Raw genomic sequence first — 26579 nt, 5'->3', positions numbered from 1 at the left:
GTCTAGCATATGGTAGGCACTTCATAAATGTTTATTGATGGACTGACACTCTGAAATTCCATTCAGTTTTATTCAACAACCATTTATTAAGTTGCCTCTTTGGCTTTGTAGACATAAAGATACCTGTATTTTTGATAAATTCAAAGCAAAACAGAGAACATTATTAGAGGATATTTGTGCAACTTTCTGGCCTCATAATAGGATTCTGTTGAATTTGAAGACGAGGACAGAATTACTTCCTTTTTATTTAGTGTTAATTCTCTTTAAGTCTTATCTATATGCTAACTAGTGTACTCACAGTTTAGATTCCTGTTCTGTACTTGAGCTGCAGTATATCTTTATCTGACTCTCTCTTTAGATATATGTACACATAAATCAGGCAGTCCTTACTTTCTCTGTGCCAAGCAAAGTTACTATGGCTTCTGGTCTTGGCACCACTAATAACCAGCTGGGCAAGTCACTTAATCTCTCTCAGGCTTAGCGTCTTCGTTGTAAAATGGAGGTTTTGCTCCAAAATATTTTTCCAATGTACCTCTATGATAGTTGTGAAATCAGTCAGTCAGTAAATATTTATTAAGCTCCTACTATGTGCCAGACACTATGTTTAGTACTGGAAGTACAATACACAAAAGAATGATAGTCCCTGCCCTTGAGTAGCTTATGGTTTAATGGGGAAAGACAACACATGAAAGGAAACTGAAAAAGAGGGGGGTCAGGGAAGACACTAGGTTGGAGGATATAATAGGATCCAGTTCAAATGAAGAGATGATTGGCCTAGGAGCTGTCTTTAAATGGAGGCTTTGGGATGGGTTCTTTGTTCTCGTCCTCTGATTGGAGGTTACTCAGGGTATTAAATGCAAGTTTTTCTGTAAACTCAGGAGATAATAGATTCACCATATCTTATTAGTTGGAGTATTGGGATTATTTTTGACTTTTCCTTACCTCTCATATAAAGTCATTTACCTTATCCTATCAATTCCAACCCCACAATATCTGTTTCTTCCATTATTCTCATTGCCATCACGCTTACATATGCTTTCATTCTCATATGAATTATTGCTTAAGCCTCTTAAATGGGCTGCATGCTCTTCCCACTCCAGTTCATTCTTCTTACCACTTCCATAGTGATCTTCCTTAACCAGTGACATGGTTATGTCACTCATCTGCTTAGAAATACTCAGTGGATCTTTACTGCCTCCCAAGTTAAAGTCCATGCTCTGTTGCCTGGAATTTCAAGGTATTTTACAACCCAGTGCCATACTACTTTTCCACCCTTCTGAATCAGTTTGTTGTTGTTCAGTCATTTAGTTGTGTCCAACACTCTGTGACCTCATGAACCATAACACACCAGGCCCCATACAGTCCATGGGATTTTCTTGGCAAAGATACTAGAGTGGCTTGCTATTTTTTCTCCAGTGGATCACCTTTTGTTAGAATATAGCTCTATGATTTGTCCAGCATGGTTAACCCTGCATGGCATAGCTCATAGTTTCATTGAGCTGTGCAATCTCCTCTGCCACCATAAGGCAGTGATACCGAAGGGGTATCAGTCAGTTAGCCATCATTTATTGGGTGCCTATTATATGTCTCATAGTATTCTCTTTTCTTCAGGTCCAGAAAATTGGAAAACTCTGTTTTCCAGATATGTTCTCATACCTTTGTGCCTTTCCCAAAGGCTATTTTTTTTATGTTAATACTCTTCCTCCTATTTTTCATTTATTGAATTCTTTCCCATTTTTAAAAACCCAACTCCATACTAGTTCTTTTCTGATACCTTTCCTATTACTCTTGATAGATGATGGCCTTTGTCTTCATAATTCTCATAATTTTTTGGGGGATGGGGTAACTTGCTGATGCACTTAATATGTAAGATTATATATTATAGCTACCGTATCTCAGTTTTGCCTTATTCTTCTACCAGATGGTAAACTTCTCAAAGGTATAACGAGATACTATATCTTATCCAAATGTTGCATCTTCCCAGTGCTTAACACAATAGTCTGTACATAGTAGTTACTTGATAAATATTTATTGCATTCTATAATTGTTGTACGGTATCTGCTAATAATATTAGTGAAACCTTTAGTACCAATGTATGATGATTCATTTAAACTTTCATAAGCACCTTAAAGGATAAGGGAAATGTTTTTTATTAAAGAAATTCCCTAAATTTTCCTTAATCAAAACCATTGTATTCCCTTTTCCGTCTTTTAAATGAGAAACTTTCATAAAGATACTTCCTCTTCAGTCAGAAGAACTGCTTTTGAAAATTGAAAACAGTTACATTTCAGGGGAAATGCAAAAAGCCACAGTGTAAATATTTTCATTAAAAACCTAGGGTTCTATTCCTAACATAGCTAGTTAAGGGTCATTTTTAGTTTATTAATTAATACCTGCTACTTTCACCTATTAATGTTGTGGTCTTACAAAATTCTAGGTACAAAACAGTTATGATCCTCCATAAAGTTTTTCTTTCCATTGATAATTTTAGGCTTTTATAGTGTACCATGTCTCAGTGGGAAGAGTTATAGCTCTGCAGTCAGGGGATGGGTATTTGAATTTTTCCTTGATTATTTACTAGCTGCCTCAATTTACAAGCCCCATAACTTGTCCAAGAATGTGTTTCCTCATCTCTAAAAGGGAGATAATAATCAGAACTACCCATTTTGGAGGTTGTCATGAAGGAAGTGATCTGTGAAAAGCTGAAAGCACTTTGTACATGTGAGTTGCGACTGTGAGAATATCTTCTTTGGGGAAGGTGCTTTTAGAAAAGTTTATGTCCTTTTCAAAGGCATTCAAATGAGGAGGCAAGTATTATAGGGAGAAACTATCTTATGAAAACCACTACCTTCCCTTTACCCCAACATGACTGCTTGCTGAAGAGCTATGAGCTAGATATATTGTTGAGGTGATAAGAGAAGCAGGGTCCAATAAGTGACCTGCCTCTGGATCCTAAATTTAGAAATTCAAATTTAGGTATTTGAAAAGGAAAATTCTCAATTCTTATCTTTCACATTTCATGAAAGATAATCTCTGGTTTGTTTGTTAATCAGCAGTAACTTTGGGCCAATTAGAATAACATGCACAGGAGCCTAGAGGGGAGAAAATACATTTGGTTTGGATCACTTGTTTTTAGGGGCCAGGAATCATTCAGTCTGAATGAGAAGGACTCATTCATTTTGTCCAGAACTAGCTGGGGGATTCTTTATGGCTTTTAAAACAATCTGCTGTTCAACTGACACTTTACTTTTTCCTCCTTTCCTATAAATATCTGGTGCCCTATAGACAGAATTCTAAGACTCATAGCATAGATCAACTAAGCCTCCATTTTTTTTTTGTAGATCAGTGAGCTTTATAAAAACAATATATAGGGTATTCTTTCTGTCCTCATGGAGCTATATGGTCTTATAGGAAAATGGGATATGTATGTAAATAACTAGTAATAAAAATAATTTGTTATTGAGGCATAAAAGATGTAAACAAAATACTTATTGATATGGGGGGGGGGATCCTTATTGCACACCCCAGAGGATCACAGAAGGCTTCTCAGAGGACTTTGTCTACTTTCCATCAATTTTGTACTTATCTTGTAGACACTGATTTATGAATACATTGTTTTTCCCATTCGGTGGAAGCTCTTTAAAGGGAGGGACTATTCTTGCTCTTTTTTGGAGGGAAAAGAAGGCATTGCTGGTACTTAGTACAATTCAAAGGATATAATAAATGCTTATTGGCTTTATTGAATTCATGTTAGAGGTGGCATTTGTGCTGAGCCTTTTAAAAAACTAGGGATGTTGAGGGAGTACATTCTAGTTATGAGGGACAGACAATTTGGGTAAAGCCATAGAAATGGATAATAGAATATCGTAGATGGAAAGTTTTTGTTTTCATGTTTAACCAGGCTATAAACATTTACTAAATGCCTGTTATGTGCCAGGCACTATGCTAAGTGCTGGGGATACAAAGAAAGGCAAAAGACCATCCTTGCTCATAGGAGCTCACAATGTAATGGGGAAAGACAATACATAAAAAAGAAGCTGAAAAGTGGAGGGAGGAAGGGGAGAAGAAAAGGGGTATATTGAAATCTTTCAGCCAGTTGTTGCCTTAGACTCCTTAAATGAAGGATCTGGCAGGAGGTTTCCTATATCTACCATTCATGCTCTCTAGTCATCATTATCAAATAATCATAATAATAGCTAACACTTATATAGCACTTCCTGTATGTTGGGCACTATGCTAAACACTTTACAATTATTATCCCTTTCGATCCTTGCAACAATCCTAGGAGGTAGGTGCTATTATTATCTTTAGTGGACAGAGGAGAAAACCGAGGCAAACAAATTTTCTGTGACTTGCCCAGGCTCATACAGCTCATAAATGAGGCTGGATTTGAAATCAAGTCTTCTTAACTCTAGGCCTGGCACTCTATCCACTGTTCTACCGAGGATGCCCCAGAGGCTTTAGGGACTGAGCTATGAGTCTTAGAGCTGCTTCTATTTTGCAGGAAGGTGAGTTTCTGGAGTTAGTGATGAAAGCAGCCAGGTGGAAAATGATGACCAGTGTGAGTAGGGTCATCCACAGTAGATAAGAGAGAGAGGCAGAATGAAAATGAACAGCATGGCTGTAGTTTCTGATGATACCAAAATTATAAGCAGGCATTCACCAATCATTGAGTTGGCTTCAGAGTGGTTATAAACCAGACCCACTGTGGGTGGTTAAAATGAGGAAAAATCTCAGACTTGGTAATTTCTCTTATTCATTTCCTATTAATCATGTTGCCATATGAGCACAAATTCCAGGATTAGTCCATTTCATAGCTTTATTGGATTCCACCAGTCTGCAGTTCAGGGTTAGAATAAGTGGGAATGGTTTCTTGGTGATGATCACCATTTGGGAACTGAGCTGTCAGTTGTTTGTTGGTGGTTGAAATGAGAGTAGAAATCCCAGCATTCATTATCTTTTCTGTTCATTGGACAAGTAGGAATCTATCCTCTATAATCCTGTTGCCAGGAAGTGATTGATTAGACAATAGCTTGAGTTCTTTTGGGACTCCTCAGGGATGGATCAGGAATCTGGTAAGTATTGTGGTTGTAGGTCATTCCTGCTTCTCTGTACAGTTACAGCATCTGTTTGGGGTTAGTATATCAATTCTGGTTGGACTTGGCATGCAGTTTCTGAAACTGTGCCTGGCTATAGACTGTCTTCTTCTTGACCTTATTTTCCTTAGTGAGTTAGTCAAAACTTGGACTTGGGCTTGGGCTTTGGGGATGAATCCTCCCTATCATGATCTATTGAGTTCCCAAGTGAGTCTGTTTGGTAAGTTTCTTTTTTCCTGAGCCAGTAAAGAATTGTGTACTATGACAACACCATTGTAAGGCTGGATGGGTCATGACCAGGTGTCCTAATATGAGTTTAAAAGGCAGTTTTTGAAATGATCTATATTTTCCCCAGGGATTGAAATCTTCTACTTACTCTGAGGTGAAGTGCAGGGAGCTGAGTTCAGTCAAACCAAATAAGAAGGTCTGATGGGAAGTTTTGAAAATTATTTTGTGTTTGTATATAAACATTTGTGGATAAAGCTCCAAATGTTTTATGACTGTTTACAAGATTTTTTTTTGTTTGTCCAGCCCTCTGAGTCAAGTTGGAATTGTTAAGTCAAACCTAGGGAGGGCCAAGCTTAAATAATTTACTCAAGAAAATTGCAGAACCTACTGTTATCTTCTGGTAAAGAGTTCTTCCCAGCTCAAGTTTGTTGAAAAGAATGTGAGGAAAGTATGACAAGTTAAAATAATAATTCCATTTCTTTATAAACCAATGAGAAATACTAGGTGTTTTGGCAAGAACATCTAAATCAGGTTGGAATTATCTAGGAAATTTAACCTGTTAATTACTGTAATTACTATATCCTTATGAAGGCCAATAAAACATTTAAACAGGCAGATATCAATCAATCAAGCATTTATTATGAGTTTGTTCTGTGTCAGGCTATGTACTGTGAATTCAAATACTACACCGAATGAAACAATCCCTACTCTCAAGGAGTTTGCAAGGGATTGGCCACTTGTATAATTTTAGGAATATGAAATTAACTGTCTAATATTATTTTGGATAAGATTAAATGCTCATTGTGTGAGTATTCTAAATTGAAGAAATAAGTAATTTCTTATGAAGTTGCAATAATCTCAGAGGACAAAAATGAAAAATGAAAGATGAACTAGCAGAAGCTTTCCCTAAATATATGCAAGTTTAAAACCATGGCTTTGAAGAGTCAAATGACAACATGATTTTTTTTTTCTGAGTAATAATGATAAGCATCAGGGTACATACATGTTCACAATTGAACTTTCTAACCTTCTTGTTTTTCTTGGATTATTTTTATTTTTAGTTTTTTAGTTTTTCCTCTATCTCTGTCACTTGATTTTTAAAGTCTTTTTTAAGATCTCCCAGAAATTCTTTTTGGGCAAACGACCATTTGACGTTGCTCTTTGGGGGTTTCTTAACTTCCATATCCTCCTCTGAAGATGAAGCCCGGTCATCTCTATTCCCGTTATAGGTTGTTTCTATAGTTAGATTCTTTCTCCTTTGTCTGTGTATTTTTTTTTTTTTTGTAGTAATACCTCTAGCCCTGGGGTATGGGAACTGGTGCCTCTTGCCCCAGATCTTTAGTTCTCACCTTTAGCCTGGAACCATAGCCCAAACTCCAACCTTCTGTAAGTGCCCACAGCCAGGGGCTTTCTGTCTCACTGCTTCTGCACTCACCGGGCATGTGCTGGTTCTTTCTCGCCCCCACTGCTCTTTGGCGCACAGGTGAGTCTGGAGTTCCTTGTCAGGAGACGTTCACGCAATCTTCCTGAGCTCAAACGCACAACTCCCCTCACTATCCCGGGGTGAAAAGTTCCAGTAGCTGGGGCTGAGGTAGTCTCTCAAACCAACTAATTCCAGGGTTTGCTGCTAGTTGTTTAAATGGCTTCCCGGTGTGTTGTTAAAACGGAACCTAGTCTGGAGATGTTTATTCCTCTTGGGGACCAAACCTAGTCCTGGGGTTTCTCTTCAGATCTTCTCAAACTGTCCCAGGAAAACCCTGGTTGTGCCCTATTTTTCTTTGTCTCCACCCACGCTTTGTTTGCCCTAAGGTGTTATTTTAACTCTTTTGTGGGGGAAAATCTTGAGAGCTTGGAATTTTCTGACCTATTCTGCCATCTTCCCAGAATCCTCTGAGGGTTTTTTTTAAAACTTAACTTGACCCCCCTTTTAATTTTTTTGCTGAAAATCTTTATAAATATATTAGTTCACTTTTCTGCCACAATAATATTATCTTTTACCCCCATTGGCTCTGTCTTTGATAATTCAGGATTTTATAGTGTCTCACTACGAGGAGCAAATCTTAATGAGTACCTCTGTTGTTCTAGATCATATAGGGAATAAAAATTATATAATTTTAAAGCTACAAGCTAATACTGCATATACACTGACCTTAAGATATATCCTATAATAGAACATAGGACAACTAGGTGGCACAGTGGATTTAGTGCTGGGCCTGGAGTCAGGAAGACTCATCTTCCTGAGTTCAGAGCTGGTCTCAGACACTTAGTAGTTGTGTGACCCTGGGCAAGTCACTTAACCCTGCTTGTCTCCATTTCCTCTTCTGTAAAATGAGCTGGAGGAGGAAATGACAAACCACTCCAGTATCCTTGCCAAGAAAATTCCAAATGGGGTCACAAAGAGTCAGGCATGACTGAAAACAACTGAACAACAAGAATAGAACTTTTTTTAAAAATATTCTCTTGCCAATCTGTTTTTCTTTTGAAAGAAGAGAATGGGGGTGGGGCAGTGCTAATCTGGTAAATAAAGGATTTTGGTTATTTGGAAGCTAGTTAATTGAGAATTTACTATGTATCTAGAGAACTACTAATTAAGTGTTTAAAAATTTGCATTACAACTGTGAATTGATAGGATGACCCTAAACAATGAACCTCACCCTTTACTTCTTATTTCCATAGTAAAACATAGCTAATTTGCTTGCCTAGCAAAGCTTTCATGAGAACTAATGATATGTTTGTAAATGGTTTTGATTCTTTCAGATATGACTGACTGGTAATCACAGGTTACTGTAATAATATAAAATAGAATCAAATTGACTATTATTTAAAATAACAGATTTCCACTTAATTTCATAGTAGTTTCTTTTTAATAATTGAACTTATAGATTAAAAAAGAAAAATGGTTATGACAAAGTAATACACATGAATGCAAGGAGGAAGTTGCTTTCATATTTTTGGAATAATAGTCATTAAGAGTATAATAAGTTATTATATAAACAACTTAGATTACATACAACTCAGGGAAAAACTGCACCCAAGTAAGTCTTTGTTTTCCCTGTGCGCTTTTTATATTGACACTAGTCACTGATATAACTTGATTTTTAAAAAATGTTCTTGCCTATCTAAAGTGCTATGAAAATCATTGAAATGGAATGTAGTTTTGAAGAAAATTCACTCTCATTAGTAATTTAAACTAATTCCCACAGACTTTTCACTTTCTAGCTAATCACGTATGAGCTTAGAAGCCTTGAATCATTTGAATGCTTAGGAGCAGTTCTGGAGCACATTTGTTCTAATCCCCTGAATTTGGACTCATAGGACCTCCGTTCAAATTCTGCTTTTGTGTTTAGTAGCCAGGTGACCATGGATGGGACTCACAACATCTCAGAGCTTAAGGTTCCTTATCTGCAAAGTGGGACAAATAATACTTGTACTACCTCCCTCACAGGGTTGTTATGAAGAATGTACTTTGTAAAACCAAATGGCTTATAGGAATTTGAGAAATTGCTATAACCTTGAAACCCTATATATGGCGTAGCTTTCATGGGCCAGATGGGGAGATTGAAAGAATCCCTATGTGAACTGGAGGGGTTGTAATATAATGTCTCTTAAGTTACTTGGAATGTCCAGTCAGCAACATGACTTAAGTCCTGTGAAGTCTGATCTGAAACAAAATCTTTCTGGACTCCCCTGAGCCAATCGATGCTAAGGAGGCCCCAAACTTACGTAGGTTCACTATAGTTCAAACGTTCCCACTAGGAGGAGAGTCAATGAGCCATTTCTCGTATTGTCAAGCGTAGAGGGTTACTACAGTCTTAGGAACCAGTGTGTTGCTCCTCTGAATGGCCTCACCATGCACATATCTTGCTGTACAGTAGAATCACTGCTGCTCCCTTGCCATGCTGTATGTCATGATCTTTTGGAACTTGACTACGCTGGTATGCATAAAGTTGGAAAGGCAATTTATCCCACCCTGCTTTGTCTTTGCTCTTTGCCTCCAATTCAACACAAGAAACTTTTATTAGAAACTTTCTGTCCCCTATGGAAATTTTTTAAGAATTTAAAAGAATTTTGAAGTATAAAAAATAGTTAAGATACTGACGATAGAAAACAAACAAACCTCTGAACCTAGTTTAATTACCAAATGCATCTATCACTAGAGGTATCATCTCCAATTTAGGTTTTCTTCTAGTGTTCTGATGCACAGTAGCAGGAGATTGTTTTTCTGTTAAAGTCTGAGGGTTCTAGCAAAATTGTGAAAAGCATTTATGTACATCATAGTTAATCTGAAAATGAAATCCTCAAAATCTTAAAGGAAAAATAAGGTGAACTAAAACAACCCCTCAAAATGTGTTTCTATAAGTAAAAAGAAAAATAATATTTGTCTTTTAAAAATAATTTAAGGGGCATTATTATTTATTATTGCTTCCAGTGATTGAATACTCATTGATCACAAGAAATCACATCTTTATTACTAAATAAGTTGCTTGCATCATGGTTACATTCTGGGGGAAAAATGATCTGAGAACCTGGTTGCGTAGTGGTATGGTCACTAGAATCAGTTTTTTTGGAGTTCAAATCCTGACACCAGCATTTACTACTTTTAGGACCATCTGTAAAATGAATATAGTAACATTTGAACCACCTCTATCACAGGAATATAATGAAAGTATTTTAAGTGTTGTATATGTGTTATTTTTATGATAATATGAATTATTGAAATTATCTGAAATATAAGTTTTTAAAAATTATCCCTATGTCAGCCGATAGAGTAGTAAGCATTTAAATTTTAAAAATACTGCAAGGGTTCTGCTGAAGCTTTGTATAAAGTAGAAGGTTTCATCACTACAGAATATTTGGATATCACTTCTCTGTCTTACTGATGGAATATTCTTTGGCTTAAATCTGCCATATTGGGAGAGAATAAACATCATAGAAGATGATTAAGTTGTTGAAAATTTAAATATTGAATTTTAGAAAGTGGTTAGTATTGGGTCAAAGAATGTGGGGTTACTAAAAGATTTTTCTCCTAGAATACCAATATTTAGTGTTCAACAAAATGAAAGCAGTCAGTAGTTTTGATTTGGAATCTTTTCTAGTATGTTTAAATTGAGGAGACTTTTGAATGTGGGTGCAAGTTATTTTCACTTACAATACTCTAAAGGTGCTTTCTTTACCTTTGCACACATTTTTAGGTAGAGAAAAAAGAAGCCTATTTGAAATACTCATAAGACAAAAGCATGATAATTCAATATTAGCTATTTTGGTAGCAACTATGTGATTTAAAATAACAAAATTTCATTTTTATCTTTTGACAGTGGAAAGAGTGGAAAGAGAAAACCTTTCAGACTATTGTGTTCTGGGCCAACGTCCAATGCATTTACCAAATATGAACCAGCTGGCAACCTTGGGAAAAACTAATGAACAGTCTCCTCATAGCCAAATTCACCACAGTACTCCAATCCGGAACCAAGTGCCCACATTACAACCCATCATGAGCCCTGGTCTTCTTTCTCCCCAGCTCAGTCCACAATTGGTAAGGCAACAAATAGCAATGGCCCACCTGATAAACCAACAGATAGCTGTCAGCCGACTATTGGCTCACCAACACCCTCAAGCCATCAACCAACAGTTCTTGAATCATCCCCCCATCCCCAGAGCAGTTAAGCCAGAGCCAACAAACTCTTCAGTTGAAGTTTCTCCGGATATCTACCAGCAAGTCAGAGATGAGCTGAAGAGAGCCAGTGTTTCCCAAGCTGTGTTTGCTAGAGTGGCATTCAACCGTACACAGGTATTTTCTTTAGTTTTTTCACTTGTATCACAAATGCTAAAGGGGGTACATGATCGGTTCATTCTGTGGTAAGAAAATGCCCGGAAAAAATTGTGACAGTCTGACACAAATGCTATAAATCCTTCAATATGAATGAGGTAGATTTTTAGCTCAGTTAAATATCCATATGTAGTGGCTTCACATTATCCATATGATGGTTATATTTAATGGTAACATAATATAAAATCATAATAAACTCATTATTGAAAAATTTTTCCCCAAAGAATTTTTAGATGATTTGATAATGAGTTTAATTCAAAGAAGGTTACGAATATTCCTTTTAATTGCTTTCCACATTTCTCTCCACTAAAGGACTCTAAAGACCTTTAGCAGCATCATTTTAGTCTATAGTCCTCAGACTTGTAGTTAAGGAAGATTACAGTCTTCTCTAATAATGCTTTTACAATCCACTCTGGTGAACTATCCTCAAACTAAAATCAGAAGAATGAATTTAGAATCCAATTTTGTATTTTTTACATTTATAATATGCCCCTTTATTTCACTTCTGGGAGTTATCAAATATATACAAGAAGAAGCATTTCATGATAAATCCACATTTATTTCTAGGTTTATTTGAAATTGTTTATATGCTGGCTACATATAAAATTGGAAACATGGTTGTATATTGCTTTGAATTTTAAAAGATAGGTGAATAAGTTAAAGAAAATAGATTTATTAAGTGCTTACTATGTTCTAGGTATTGTGCTAATCACAGGGTACACAAAAGCAAGAACAAAGGTTCTTACATTCTAAGATGAGGAAGACAATAGATAAAGGGAATCTGTGAATGGAGGATGGGGTGCGAGTATAGAGATTACTTGAGAGAGGCTTAAGGTGAAGCTGACTTATCAGAAATGAAGACCAAGGGGCAGATTCTAAGGTTGCAGGGGCGGGGGGTGGCGATGTAGAAAGAGTGGGAATGATTTTTGGACCATAGCTAGAGTTGGAGATAGCAAGGAGTTGACGAGGAAGTGGTGTGGAAATTCGGTTCTGTGTCAGGTGACCCAGGGAAACATCCAAAGCTATTGGGAGAGGGGTGGGGGAATTGTGGATGATGGCTATTGTGTAGGAAGCATGGTGAGTCAATAACTGGGGAGTTAGAATACAGTGTACAATACTTTTTATTCAAATGGAATGAGGCACGTCTAAAGACCCTATAGGTATGTGGTTATGTAGTTTGGTCTCCTGAAGATCTTTCCTAGCCCATATCTTTTGTCCATTTTTATGGGTTAATGATTTTTTTGGGGGGGAATTACCATTTTGAAAATGACAAGTTTATAAAGCTCTGATTGAATCGTGGAAGCACAGTTTTGTTATTTTCCTTTTTTCAATTAAAATTTTAATATGTCTTTACCCAGAAAAATCACTTCCAATCAATGTGAGTTTGACTTCATGGACTAACCTTGAAGGTATCAAATGGAAATGAGATAGGAATGTATGTGTATTTCCTTTTAAATTTCTGTTTTTAATTTAGGAGGGCTTTTCATCCCATGAGGATCGTAACCTGTTGTGTGTTGTGTATAAAGCTTGACATAATCAAGGTAGATGATATTGACAGAATGACACATTTTGAACTTAAGCAGGAAGTCATTGAGCTTATGACTGAGCTTTACTATCAATTTTAGTAAGTAGAAATGAGACTATTCAATGCCCCAGGAAACCAAGCTTTTTTTAAAATTTTTCTCCTTTTCATGAGAAGTCCAATTAGTATAATCAGCTATTTATATATGGTATAATACCTTCAAGGGGGGAAAAGGGCCAGTACAGTACAGAATAGTAACAAAGTATAACTCCTGTTTGAAAGGAATCTTTGCCTCATATCTTCAGATAGCACTGAGAATTAAAAACCGTCTTATTATTTTCGACGGACACCAATAGCAACTTATGATCTTTGAATTTAGGCGGTTTGCTATTTAATGTAATATGCTTTTAATTCATTGGGAGGTTCAGGAAATAGTTCAGTAATATCCATCATATGTCTAATATCAAGTCTAATATAAAATGCTCTGTATATCTTGTTACTGAACAATTCATATTTCCATAATCCTTTAGATATTTGCATAGAAAGGCAAACTATGGTGAGTTTAAAAAATTTGTGCATAATATTCACAGTTTAAAAATATAGCATTGTAAAATGCTTCCCTGTTTTTCTCAAAAACACTTTAGCCAAAGTATATTTATTCATGATAGCCAACCTTTTCGAAGGAGCAATTTCTGCAAAGATGAAGTGTTTAATTAAGCCTAATGCTTCCTTGTAAATCTGACCCATGTCTCTTTAGCCCTCTCAGTTAAATAATGATCTAAAATAATAAAATTAATTAATAGAGTTTTACCCCCAGAGACTGTCTTTAATGAATTTTAATCAATCAAGTCTAATTTTTAAAAAAATCCCCAAAATACCGCTTGTTTGAGAAATTGACCCTTCACCCACACTTTCAGGCAAATTCTACCCTTGATTCTTTGTGGGGTCAGATAAAGCTAGCTTTTATTAATATAATGGGTTATGTTTTTCCCCCTTATATCATCTCCTTTAATTTGATGACACAAATATATACTGTCTAAAAAAAGAAGATAAAAATAAGGAATTTCTGTTTTTGGGAAGGGAAATTCAGAGAAATATGAAACATCAGGCTTGATTAACAGTGCCTTGGGGAACTAAATTCACATTATAAACAATCCTGAAAGCCACCATACTAGGAAACCAAATCTATAATATGGGTACAGGATTCATACAATTTACGTGGCAGTATCTGGGAGATCATCAGACCCTTGATCACAGAGTAGTTTTAGGCTTCAGGTTAGTGCCATTGGGTACCAGAACAGCATGATGTAGAGCTGTATGGGACCTCACTCTTACCACCTCATTTTACAAATGAGGAAAGTGAGGGACAGAGAAATACAATCACTTGCCAAAAGTCACATAGCTAAAAAATAACAGAGCAGGGATTAGAACCCACATTTATATCATAGTGCTTCAGCAGAATGTCATTTCATATTCTGGCTTTCCTTCCATTTTCCTTATATTTGTCTTGAATGAAAAATTTACCTGCATGTTTTTTCTATTTCCGAAGTCCAATGCTAGATGAATTTCTGGCATAACAGATTTTAAAAAATGATGAGATAGTATGGAATTATGATGAACCTATAATACTATGTCATGCACACAAGCAGTAACAATAAAATTTGTAGATTATATGAATGATAATATCACAAGCATTTGTGTCAGGGTGACAAAGTGAGATATGTCCAGTGGTTTCAGTTCAAGTAGTATCCTCTGTTCAAGAATCACAGATCACTGTAGTCTATTTTTGGCGGGAATAATGGTATTTCATCTTTAGGTTCTCCTCTGTACAAAAATGTTATTGATTGCAAAAGGAAACACGGGGTAGCAAAAACCCAAACCGAAAACATCATCATCAGTATTATCTATAACTTGCATGTCCCATTGATCTTTTTATAATTCAGGAGGATTGTAGAAATAGTAATCTACTTTATCTCACATTGAGTTTGAAGAATGATTGATATGCTTTATCAGAATCAACCAAAAATAATTTTCAGGCTTCATATGTTTCTTTTAACACTCACTCCTAAAAAAGGCATTGGATCTGGGGTGATGTGATAGCCTTCATTTAAAGTTAAAATTCATTTAAAATTTAAAAAAATCTTAATATATCTGAATATCCAACTTTGTGGGAATATTACTAGCTAGATTTTGGAGCATGTGAACAATAGAAACAAACTGTAAGCAAAGTCATATTTTTTTAATAGTTTTTTAATAGTTCTGTCCGGTCAATAATGCCGTTGATGAAGTCAATAGGAATAAAGAAACCTGAAGGCCAGTGCTAGCACACTAGGTTAGGGTTGCATTTTAAAACCAACCACTCTGACTTTTCTGCAGTCTGAATTTCTGTATGTTTGACATGCTCCATTTTACAGATTAGACCCATGGACTTCTGGTAATTTACTTGCCTACTTTATCATAGCATCTCAGTTTGAATTATTTGACCCCTTGTCTTTCTATACAGTTTTTAGTAATTGTAGTCTTATGACTGTGTGAGGGCTTAATTTTACTGTAGAGTGATTTTGGGATATACATTAACCCATAATTAAGTATAGCTTCATAAAATATGTATGATGAAGATTGCTTAATAGATAAACTATTCTATAATTTATTTGAAAATCCAATGACCTACATATTTGGATGCACAGAAATCCCTTCTTCCTCGCATTGTTTCTCCCTCAGGACATCCCATCTGAACAAATCTGTTAAATGAAATTGAGGACACTTTGATCCAAACTATGCTAAATCCATTGGAAAAAATGCCTTGTCACATGTGAGTCAAAGTAATACAATGTCAGAAAAGTGAAATTTGAGGTAAATTACTTAGGTGATTCTGATATTCTAGTACTATTATAGGATGTCCTTTTTTATCTTATCAGTAAAAACAATTACATTATTTTTGTTTTTGCTTGATAAAATAGTTGCAAACACCTGAATTATGTACAAGATAGTTTTCAAGGTTGTTGCCTTATCCTCTCTGTCCACTTTCATATTACTTCCCAAAACTTTAGCATGTCACAAGTTTAATTGTCATTTTTTGTACTGGATAACCTCATTGGGCCAATTTCTTAATGTTACGATTGCAGTAGAAGCAGAAGTTTACTGTTATTCAGTAACAATAGAGTCACTAATTTGGAATCTCTTTTTTCTTTAGTAACTGAAAATAATCACTTAGTTGGCACTAAACATGCATCCTAGGTCTACTCTGATAGTGTGTTAAAAAATCCTTCTTCATGCAGCTCCTTTGCCTGACCTGTCCTCGTTTGATTGCTTTTTTATGGGAACATATTAAAGCTGCTGTTTATTCATCAAAACCACATATTAAGAGGAACTTAGTGCCAGTATCACAAATACAATTTATGAAATCACACAGCAACTGGAGAATATTTTCAATGAGTTGGAAAATTGGATATCATGGAAGCTGGCAGTTATGTTAAAAAGCAAGGAACTTGAATTTCTCATTTAAGATGGCACTAAGATGTTCATTGTTTGCTTACTATTTGTTTGTGTCATACACATGCCCCAAATTACCAAAGCTTAAGATTTCACCAAGCCTTCCTTGATCAACATCTTGTATTTGAAAATGACATATTAATAGGGCCCTTGGGAGGAGTAATGTGTGGAAATATATTGAAATCATAGGGATAAAATGAAGATTTTATGATCCCAGCATGTCAACTGGAGCTTTTTGTTTGTTTTTTTAGGGAAGATGCCTTTGAACCCTTTTGTTTAGTTATGTAGTCTGCTTAATGCAGTACTAAATCCTTTACACTTGTAAATTATACAGAAAGAGAAAATTTCTTGCATAATTTTCAAACCCTATTACCAAATGATATCTGTTGGTAGATATCACTGTTTCCCTATAGTCAATCACATTACAGAGACTGAGAAAGTCACATAGTAACAGAGATGGGTGTATATCGCAGGAGTCTTGACTCCATGGTCCAGTGCTCTGGTTATAAGATCACAGGTGAAAACCTGCTTGGAAAAGGAAGTCCATCCATTGAAAGATTGATTCTAAATATGAAATGTTGCAGATCAGGCATGAACACTTTATTGAGTTTCAAAATAAATAATATACAAGCTTTTGACTCCAAAACATTAAATTAATAAACTGGGAAGACATGATACTGCTTGCTTTTGAAAATAGCCAGCTTTCATTTCAGACTCACTGGCTTGAATTCATAGATTAAAAAGATTATTATGTTAGTATTAATATCTTCCAGAATAGCAAAGTCTAGGAACTATCACCATCTGATAGCAAGATGGTGATCCAACTGGAGGTTCCATGCTATTTCCTACTTCACAGTTTCCTCACTTGGACACTCTATTTCCTACTGCCTAAATGTGCTTTTACTACAACTATGACTTTCACAAACTCGCTCCTTTTTGGTTAACTCAATGGAGAAATAGGTGTTAACTGGCCTTTGGGACTAAAACAAATAATTATTGAATTTCTACTGGGTACAAGACACTGAGGGAGGTGCAAATATAACGAAGACACAATCCCTGCCCTCATGGAGCTTACCACTTAATGGAGAAGTAACACGCACACACACACACGCATACACACACAATATGTATATACATACATATATAGACAGATTACCTAATGCAAGCTAGAGCATTAGTGCATAAGAAAGCTAAGGAGTGCAGAGAAGGGAGAGAAAACATTAAAACTAAGGAGATCAAGGAAGTCTTCATGAAGAAGATAGAACTGGAGCTGATATTTAAAGAATAAAAATTTCAACAGGATGGGATATGGGAGTAAGCGCTTCTATTTACAAAGATAAGACCAGAGGCACAATGGTGGCACAGTCGTAGTAGGTATGTTCAGACACTGAGAAATAATACAATTTAACTGGTGTATGGGTTGGTGTGTGTGTTTAGGAGAGTAGAGTGAGATAAAGTTGGAAAGGTGGTCGGAGCCAGATTGTGGAATGACTTGCCTGGCAGACTAAGGCATTTAGATTTTATTTAGTAAGCAATAGGGAGCCATTGATGTTTTTTTTTAATATATAAATTTGAGTGGAGAAGGGTGATTAGATTTTTGCATTAAGAAGATTAATCTGATAGTGGTGTTACACTAGTTTGGGGTATGGAGAGAGCAGAGACAGAGTGACAGAATGCTATCATAATAGTCTAAGGCAAAAAATTAAAAGTACCTGAACTGGAGTGGTAGCAGAGGGAAGGAAAAGAAAGATATAGAATGCAAAAGACATTGGAAAAACAGAATTTACAGGACTTAGTGATTGATTGTATACTGTTTTGTATATCAAAAGATTAATGTTTATTGATTATTAAATTTACAATGAAAAAGAACATATACAATTAAAGAAAGAAGGTTTAAAATTACAAGTTTTGTATCTGGATGATGAGAATGCTGTTAATAGAAATAGAAATTCAAAATAATTATGCAGATTTGAGTAGAATTCTATATTTGTAAACATGTTGAGTTTGAGACATTGGCAGGACTTCCAAATGGAAATGTTTCCCAGGTAGTTGATAATGCTGATCTAGCACTAAGGAGAGATGGTGGAACTGCAGATATAGATTTGTAGGCGAAAGGCTCATCGGATTTAGATTTGAAGGGGAATTTGGAGATCATTTGCCCTAAGCTTCTAATGTTATTTTATTTGCTTGAAGAACAATAGTAATAAAAATTAGTAGGCATTTTAATACCAAGGAGGCACATCTGCAGTGAGCATTTCCAACAATTATAGACTTAAGCAGACTACTTTGTCCCTTCTGAATCCTCCAAGGACAGATGGTTGTTGCATTCCCGTGTGCACTGTACATTTATTAGACATAGAGGTGTCAAGGAGCAACATTTACTAAAATAAGACACAAATGTACAAAATTGTATGCCCAGGACATTACATTAGCACTCTGTAGTTTGGAATCTTAGCACCTTCTATTCTGTCATTTCTCATAGTAAAGCTACTCATTTGATAAGAAACCAAATTGCAAAGATATAGTGAGGAAATGGGAGCATCTATTGTATAATAACAGTGAAATAAATGCAGAAATGGGGCACATAAATTAAGGGACTAGCTCAGCTGAATAGTATAGTGTAGTGGAAATCCTGAGTTGGTTTGTAGGCAGAGAAATGAAGTCAGTGGAAAAGAAGAAATTATAAATATATGAACATTCTTACCTGGATTAGAGAGAATTTTTATTTCATAGGCTGATAGCCCTAAACACTAAACATGCCCAAATACTTTTGAAGTAGGAAGTTGAATATATTAGTAGCAATATAGAAAGAAAATTTTTTAAAAATCTGTTCTTTATGTTTAGAATCCAACAGGATCATCAGGAAGGAAAAAAATATTATACTTTGTCCTAGGAAATTATTGCCACTCTGACCAACATGAACTTTTCTTTAAGGATAAAGGGGTCAATTGATGTTCCTCTTCAAATTCAGATTTCACAAAAATGGCAAAGATGTCCTCTGTGTATGTGGTTTTATGTTTTTGCCATGAGGAGATTATCAGCTTATTTTTCACAAATCAGGGATTCTCCACCATGTGATAATGATTTCCTCTGTTAATCATTTATTCAGATTTAGACCAATATCATAGGTATGAAAGGTTTCTTATTGTATTAATTGGCCAATTTCCCAAATTTTAGGGAGTGTGTGTGTGTGTGTGTGTGTGTGTGTGTGTGTGTGTAAGATTATAATTTTACAACCACATTTTTAAAAAAAAGGGCAAATATCTAAAAATAGACTGATATTATATTGGGATATAAGCTAGAATCCTTATAAAGATAAGTGATAATACACTTGTATTTCTTCCCAACTATTTAAAACATTTAAAAAAGTACTGGTTTTTACTTACATAAAAATATAAAGTAAGCAAAGAAATTTCCTAACCTAGTCTACTGGTTCAGTTGATAATTCTATTCTGGACTTAAATGTGCATTTGGTAATGGATTTAAATGTGCATTTGGTAATATTAATGAAATGAATTTAGTTATCAGCAATGCAGACAAGGAAAAATATAATTGAATTTGCTCAAAGAGAGTTGTAAGTTACAATTTAGTTAGGTGATGATATCATTTGCTAACACTTTTTGGGTTTAGAATGCCATCACTACAACACAGCACAGTTTTAGTGTAAGAGGAGTATTCCATTCCCTTACATCAATAATTACAGAGGCATAGGTTACTTGAATCACTCAGAGATAAGACTGGTGGTGAATGAGGCCTAGACATCTCTATTGAATCAATCAATAAATCAAAGGCATTTTAAATTAGGTGTAAAAAAATCCTTGATGGAATCCTGGAAGGAGTGAAGGCCATTAGATGAAGCAAAGTTGCATATATTAGGTTTGGACCAAGGAACCATAGTCATGCCTTGTGGGACATGTATTAAAAGGCAAACCAATTCTGATTATGGAATTATAGTGTCAAGCCAGGATATATCAGTTCCAGTCAATCTCATGAGAAAGAATCAGGGAAGAAGAAAATAGCCTCTCTCTGTCCTCCCCCCCCCCCCCATGCCCTTGAACAGAGAACTTTAAAAGATCTGGAAGATTTCAGACTTCCCATTGGCATCCTAGTAGTGTCCTTAGAACATCTGATGCAGTGTCTGTATCATCAGCAAACAGCTAGACACCTGGAGGAAAGGGAGTTTCAGGAGACTGCTAAACAGTGCCAAAGTGGAACAAGAATTTCTGAGTTACTCCCTTTGCCACATGTGTTTGAAGTGTGATCCCACTTTCCCCTGGACTTTACATATACTTATGAAAAAATGTGTCATGGACTTTTTTAGGAAGGGGATGTTTCATATTAACTACTTTCCTTACCCCTAACTAAAAGCTAATCAAATCTGGCTGGCTAATTGATATCAACTAGTATTCAGTGGGGGAAGCACACCTGTGAAGGTTTATGGTTACTAGAAGACCATTTTCCAGGCCCTCAAAGTCCCTGCTAGCAGTAGTAACTACCCTCTGGAGACACAGCTTGCAACCGCTAGTGTGGATTGAGAAATCGACCTAAGAATCTGGGCTCTACTTTTGAGAGGTTGGCCTAAGAATTTGGGCTCTGCTCAGATGATTTTGCGCTTACTGCCTTGCTAATATTATCTTAGAATCATGGTAAAGTAGATCAAGTGAAGGCAAGACCTAAGTTCGAAACCTGCCTCAGTGATTTACTAGGTTTGGGACCATGGGAAAAATCATATAATCTCTTTAAACATCCATTTCCTCGCCTATAAAACTGGAAAATGTTATCTGTAGTATCTATGTCACAATTTTTGTGAGGATCAAATGAGATTATATTTATATATGTTTGTATATATAAGCATATTATATGTGTATATAATTTTGCAAATCATTAATCTGTTATTATTTTAGGGTAGGCATATTCATTCCTATTCATTGGTAGTATAAATAGAGCAAAGAAAATATAGATGAGAGTTTTATAGGCAGGAATGACAAGATTTGGCAAGTAATTACTTCTTTTTTAAATTTTTTTTATTTTTTTAATTTATTTAACATATTTAGTTTTCAGCATTGATTTTCACAAGAGTTTGGATTACAAATTTTCTCCCCATTTCTACCCTCCCCCCCACTCCAAGATGGCGTATATTCTGGTTGCCCTGTTCCCCAGTCAGCGCTCCCCTCTGTCACCCCACTCCCCTCCCATCCCCATTTCCCTTCCTTTCTTGTAGGGCAAGATAAATTTTTACGCCCCATTGCCTGTGTATCTTATTTTCTTGTTGCATGCAAAAACATTTTTGTTTGTTTTTGAGTAATTAGATTAGCGTTTCAAGTTTTTTTTTAGGACCATTTTACACTTTTAAAAATTATTGAGGACCCCAAAGAACTCTAATTCATGTGGGTTGAAAGATATAGATAGCAATATTTATCACATTAGAAATTCAGTATTAGTATTATTATGAAAATAGTTTTGACCTTCACAGACCCCTTGAAAGACTCTCAGGGACCCTCAGGAATCCTCAGACCACACTTTGTGAATTGCTGCTTATATCATAGGAAGTAAAGGAGAATGAAGAGTTGAGTATGACACTGAAATTTTAAACCTGGGTGATTATAAGAATGATACTCTCCACTCTAATCAGGAAGTTTATAAGGGTGGTGGGGAAAGATCATTAGTTTTGTTATAGCTATGTTGAGTCTGAGATGCCTATAGGACATCCAATTCAAAACATTTACCAGTCAGTTAATATATGACTAGATCTCAGGACAAAGATTAGGGCTGGATATATAGATCTGGCAGTGTTCTGCCTACAGATGATAACTGAACCCATAGGAGCTTATGGGCTCACCAAACAAGAGAGAGTATAGAGCAGAGGTTTTTAACTTAGGGTTTGTGAACTTAAAAAGAACCCCCCAACATATTTTGATAACTGCATTTCAATATAATTGGTTTTCTTTGCAATTCTCTGCTTTTTTATCTTATGCATTTAAAAGCATTATTCTGAGAAGGGGTAAATAGTCCACCAAACTGCCAGGGTGGGGTGGGGTTGTCCATGACACAAAACAGGTTAAAAAACCCTGGTCTAGAGAGAAAGCAGAAGAGAGCCTATGATAGAACTTTGGGACACACCCCTGATTAGTGAGTATAACAAAGATGATGATCCAGTAAAGGGGACTGGGAAGGATCTTTCAGACAGGTAAGATAAGAACCAAAAGAGAGTTACAAAAATCCAGAGAGGGTGAGAGTTTTTGAGTGTCAGATGCTCTGATGCATTGATAAAGTTCCTTCTATAGATGCAAAGATTTTTGGTTTCTTCCTGGGAAATCTTTTTTTGGGGGGGGGGCAGGGAGAGGGAGCCTTTTGAACAACCAAAACTTGTAAAAAAATTTGGGCAAGTAGCCACCTTTTGTTTTTCTGAGTCATCCACAGAAAACAAGAATAACCAGGAACCTTGAACTTTTTGAATGAAATAGTCATACCTGATATTTCTACAAGTTTTCTGTGTGCCCAGACCTGTGGAAACAACTTGTAATGTGGGTCTAAAATAACCTGATTACTTTTTTTTTCTTTGGGGGTATGATATGGCTAAGGTTTATTTCCTTGGGTTTTAACTGACCGATATTCCCATGCCTGACGCACAATTTTTGACCAGTACTTGTAGTTTAAAGACAGTTGGGATAGACAGGGAAGAGAGAAAGAGAAAGAAGATGTAAAAGATGGCTCTATTTATCTCACTATACCTATAACTAGATTAATATAGGCAGATAGAAAATGATAAGCTAGCTTGAAATTTATTCTAAGTAACTTCTTTGTGCATCTTCAAGTGTGGCTTTTATAGAAATAGTGTGGCTAAGAGGACCTAGTGTTTGTTTTTGTTTCAAGAAATGTTTTGTATCCTGAAACCTCTTTATATTGTCTGCTTGCTTTATAAACTCTGCGTGTAAGGTGGCAAAAGTGAGTTTCCCCTGCACGTATAAAAAGGAAAAAGCTGTCTGTAAAGAAAGTGCTTAATTTAATAAGTTGCAGATTTGGGGAATATGGAATATTTGTTTCAAGAGCAGAGTTTACGTTGCCCCAAATTTCAGTTTCCATAAACTTAATTGTATTCAATAGGCTGAATGAAAAGATCCTAAATACTTTGTGAGTCAGACTTTCAGTACATGCCTAACCGGAGCCTGCTGCTGGCTGCTAGGCAGATAGGACTTCTACTCTCTAGAAACAGTGGAATTCTTCAATGTTTGCATGCACCTTTTTTTTGCGATTGCTTCACGCTCTGTATGTCTTTAATACGTCTAAGAGTAGTGCTTATATGTATATTCATATAGACACATTTGGAGATGTGGAGTCTTTAAATTCCATCATGAATGTATATTTCCCGATTGTACACATATATGCACACACACATATTTATGTATACAGAGGGCATTGCTTTAGGTACTCCCTCTCCTACATAAAAAAAGCCATATGCATCATCTGTCTTTCCTAATAAAGAAATATTGTAATAAAAGAGAGGCCTTATTAAACTAATGCAATAACAACAGTTTCTTTGAGGATTTAACACTTCATTTTTAATAATAAAAATCAAATTGTCATCGTTGTGCCCTGTATACATTTTATTCAAATCAGACTAAACACTGGCTTTGTGGCCAAGCAAGGCTCTCCAGAGAGAGGAGTATTTTTAGCGTTAGACAAATGAGCTTTAGGAGTCAGGTTCATAGCAGATTTGTAGACTGCGAATGTACATCCAAGGTGAAACCTTTTTTTCTCCCATATTGGGTCACAGTAGAAACGATGACTATCAGAGGTATTTAGAGAAGAAAGTGAATGAAGACCAAGAGGGAGAAGATCGTCTACAGCTAAGGGAAGTCAGCTTGCTTATTTAGATGGTAGAATGTTAAAGCATTCTACTGCTGTACAATTTTTCATTGTCTCAGCTAACCCAGGATTAACCTCTAAAATCTAAAAGATTCAGTTCAGTTTTTGTGCCCGGCCTGGGCCTTTGGTATGAACAGGCTTTCTCATGAGAATTCCAGTACTTCTGGCTCTGATCCCAGCTGGACCTAGGAATTTCAAAAGTGTGTGAAAATGAAGACTAATGAAAATACATTAGCCACCAAGAACACTGGTGAACCAGTTAGATGCACTCAGGGAACATACTTTTATCTTTTTAAAGTAACTCATTGTCTAGGGGATGCTTTGTTGAGGAGATTGAGTATGAATACTGCAAGAGGTATTTAGTCTGCCATTGGAATGAAAAACTGTCACAGTCAAAGCAAAGTATTGATTATAGTAGCTCCTTATGAAGTATAATTTATATGTAATTATTTATCAAAAGTGAACTAAATAGAAAGAACTTAAACTCCTTTTTTATCATTTCTGATCTGGTTTAGCCTGTATAGTTTGTGGGGGAAAGACAGTGTTTGTCCTTGGCTAGAAAACTGATGGGTTAAGACACTTGTCTCTATTGTGCTCGTCCTTTTGACGATGATTATCATTCAATATATATATATAATTACCCAAAAGTAAACTGAATTTTTATTTATTAGCCATACTATGGCCCTTTAGCTGTTAGTTCTTCCCTGGTCCCTTAAAAACAGCAACAACAATAAAAAACCCCTGCCTTTTTACTTAGTATCTGTTTTTGCATGTATTTATATTTGCACATGTTGTGTTTCTTCCTCACCTTAGAATGTAGAATGTAAACTCCTTAAGGTAAGAGACTGTTCAGTTTTGACTTTTTTCCCCAGCACTTACCATAGAGCCTGGCACGTCACGTAACAGGTGCTTCAAAATATATTAATTATTTGATTGTTGGACTTTTTTGAAAGTGTTTACTCAATAATATTCTTAAGAAAATACTAAGTCCTTAAGTGAGTGAAATTAAAATTAAGCTTTTAATGATACCTTTTCCCATCTGCCTCTTACTGGACATTTTAAATCAGAATCCCAAACCATTAATAGCACTGCTGGCCATAACCTTATCCTCTTTGTAAGGGTGTGGAGTGGTTGGTGTTGGCTGAAGCATTGCACTTGGTTTACTTCATATATTTAGTGAAAAATGCAATATCATTAAAATAGCAGGTTCAAATGCAGCAGAACAGAGTAAAATGGTTTAGAATCAGAGGGTCTGGATATGCATGCTAGTTCAGTCACTTTCTGCCTCTGGGACTTTGGACAAGTCATCTTCACTTATCTGGGCCTCAGTTTCCTTATCTGTGAAACTGAGTTTATCTGTGGGATTAAACTAGAAAATCTCCACGGTCCCTCTCAGCCAAAGACTATAATGCTATGAAATCTACTCCATTCTTTAAGCTATTAAAATGAGATATTGTAGGAGTATAGTGCAGAGGACTCTCAGCAGGAATTATATGTTTTCATTTCTTCAACTCAGCACTTCCACTGTGTAACCTTTAAAGGGGATGCTAACATTAAATTCACAGGGAAAACTAATGGGAGAGGATTCCTGTAGCAGGTTACTCTTTTGTGGGGTTATTGACTATGAGAGTTTGAGGAAATGGCAGAATTATTGATATTATGACAGGGTAATAGCATAGGTGGCATCTGGTACCAATGTAGATGGTGTCTGAAAGCCAAAATAGTTTTGCTTGCTCCACAGAGATTTTTTTTAAAGAGTTAGACATTTAGTTTGGATGAATTATGGGATTTCATATCATGGAAATTTGTTGTCAAATTCAGGCCATGATTGATAGGGCTTGAACTGGCATAAGTAGAGAACCTAAGAACTAAAAATTAATATTTTTAAGTCTGTAGGATAGTGGTCAGAACTGTGACTCTCAGATTTTTAAAATGACCTTATTTTAAGAATACTTTGTAGTCTTGAGTCTATGGATTTGTTTATTTGCTTGTTTGGATATTGCTTCAATGAAATTATTGTCAAAGGAAATGGCCATCCTCCTGCCTCCCCATGTATCTGGGGTAATGTGTTAATATGAAACAATATATATATATATATATACACACACACACATATATATGTGTATGTACACATTATACATGTGCGTATATATATATATATATGTATACTTGTGAGAAAAAAATGAAGATTTTAATTTAACTACAAATATAAACCAATATGCTATTATGCAATACACATAGAGGAAACTTTCTGAACAGGACAGTATTTTTATTTTTATTAAGAATTTTATATTTTTATTCAGAAAATTATTCAGTGTCTTAATCACTGAATAAAGTGATTAAAATATGATGAGAAAGAAGGTGTTTTCCTTTAAAATTTGCAGTGTGCAAGTATTTTTAAGAAGCTATAATAATAGGACTCCCCCCACCACATCACCATAACCACCTGTACATAAAAGTTAGATTTGGGGTTTATGTGAGTTAATAAATAATGCTTAAATTACCAAATTTTTCTCTATGGTAAATGAATATTTATTGGAATGAGTTG

At 35.7% G+C, this 26579-nt stretch overlaps 1 protein-coding gene across 1 annotated transcript in view; it reads left to right on the top strand.

Annotated features, from left to right (window-relative positions):
- SATB2 (SATB homeobox 2) overlaps positions 1-26579 on the top strand; it is a 227402-nt gene that overhangs the window by 111534 nt on the left and 89289 nt on the right. Inside the window, exon 7 of the mRNA XM_036745121.1 lies at positions 10640-11112. Within this exon, the coding sequence (XP_036601016.1) occupies positions 10640-11112 (473 nt within the window). The remainder of the gene's footprint in view (positions 1-10639; positions 11113-26579) is intronic.

The sequence above is a fragment of the Trichosurus vulpecula genome, chromosome 2, assembly GCF_011100635.1.
Source record: "Trichosurus vulpecula isolate mTriVul1 chromosome 2, mTriVul1.pri, whole genome shotgun sequence".
Classification (NCBI taxonomy): Eukaryota; Metazoa; Chordata; class Mammalia; order Diprotodontia; family Phalangeridae; genus Trichosurus; species Trichosurus vulpecula.
Note: the sequence above shows the minus strand (reverse complement) of the source record. Positions and strands in the feature narration are given on the sequence as shown.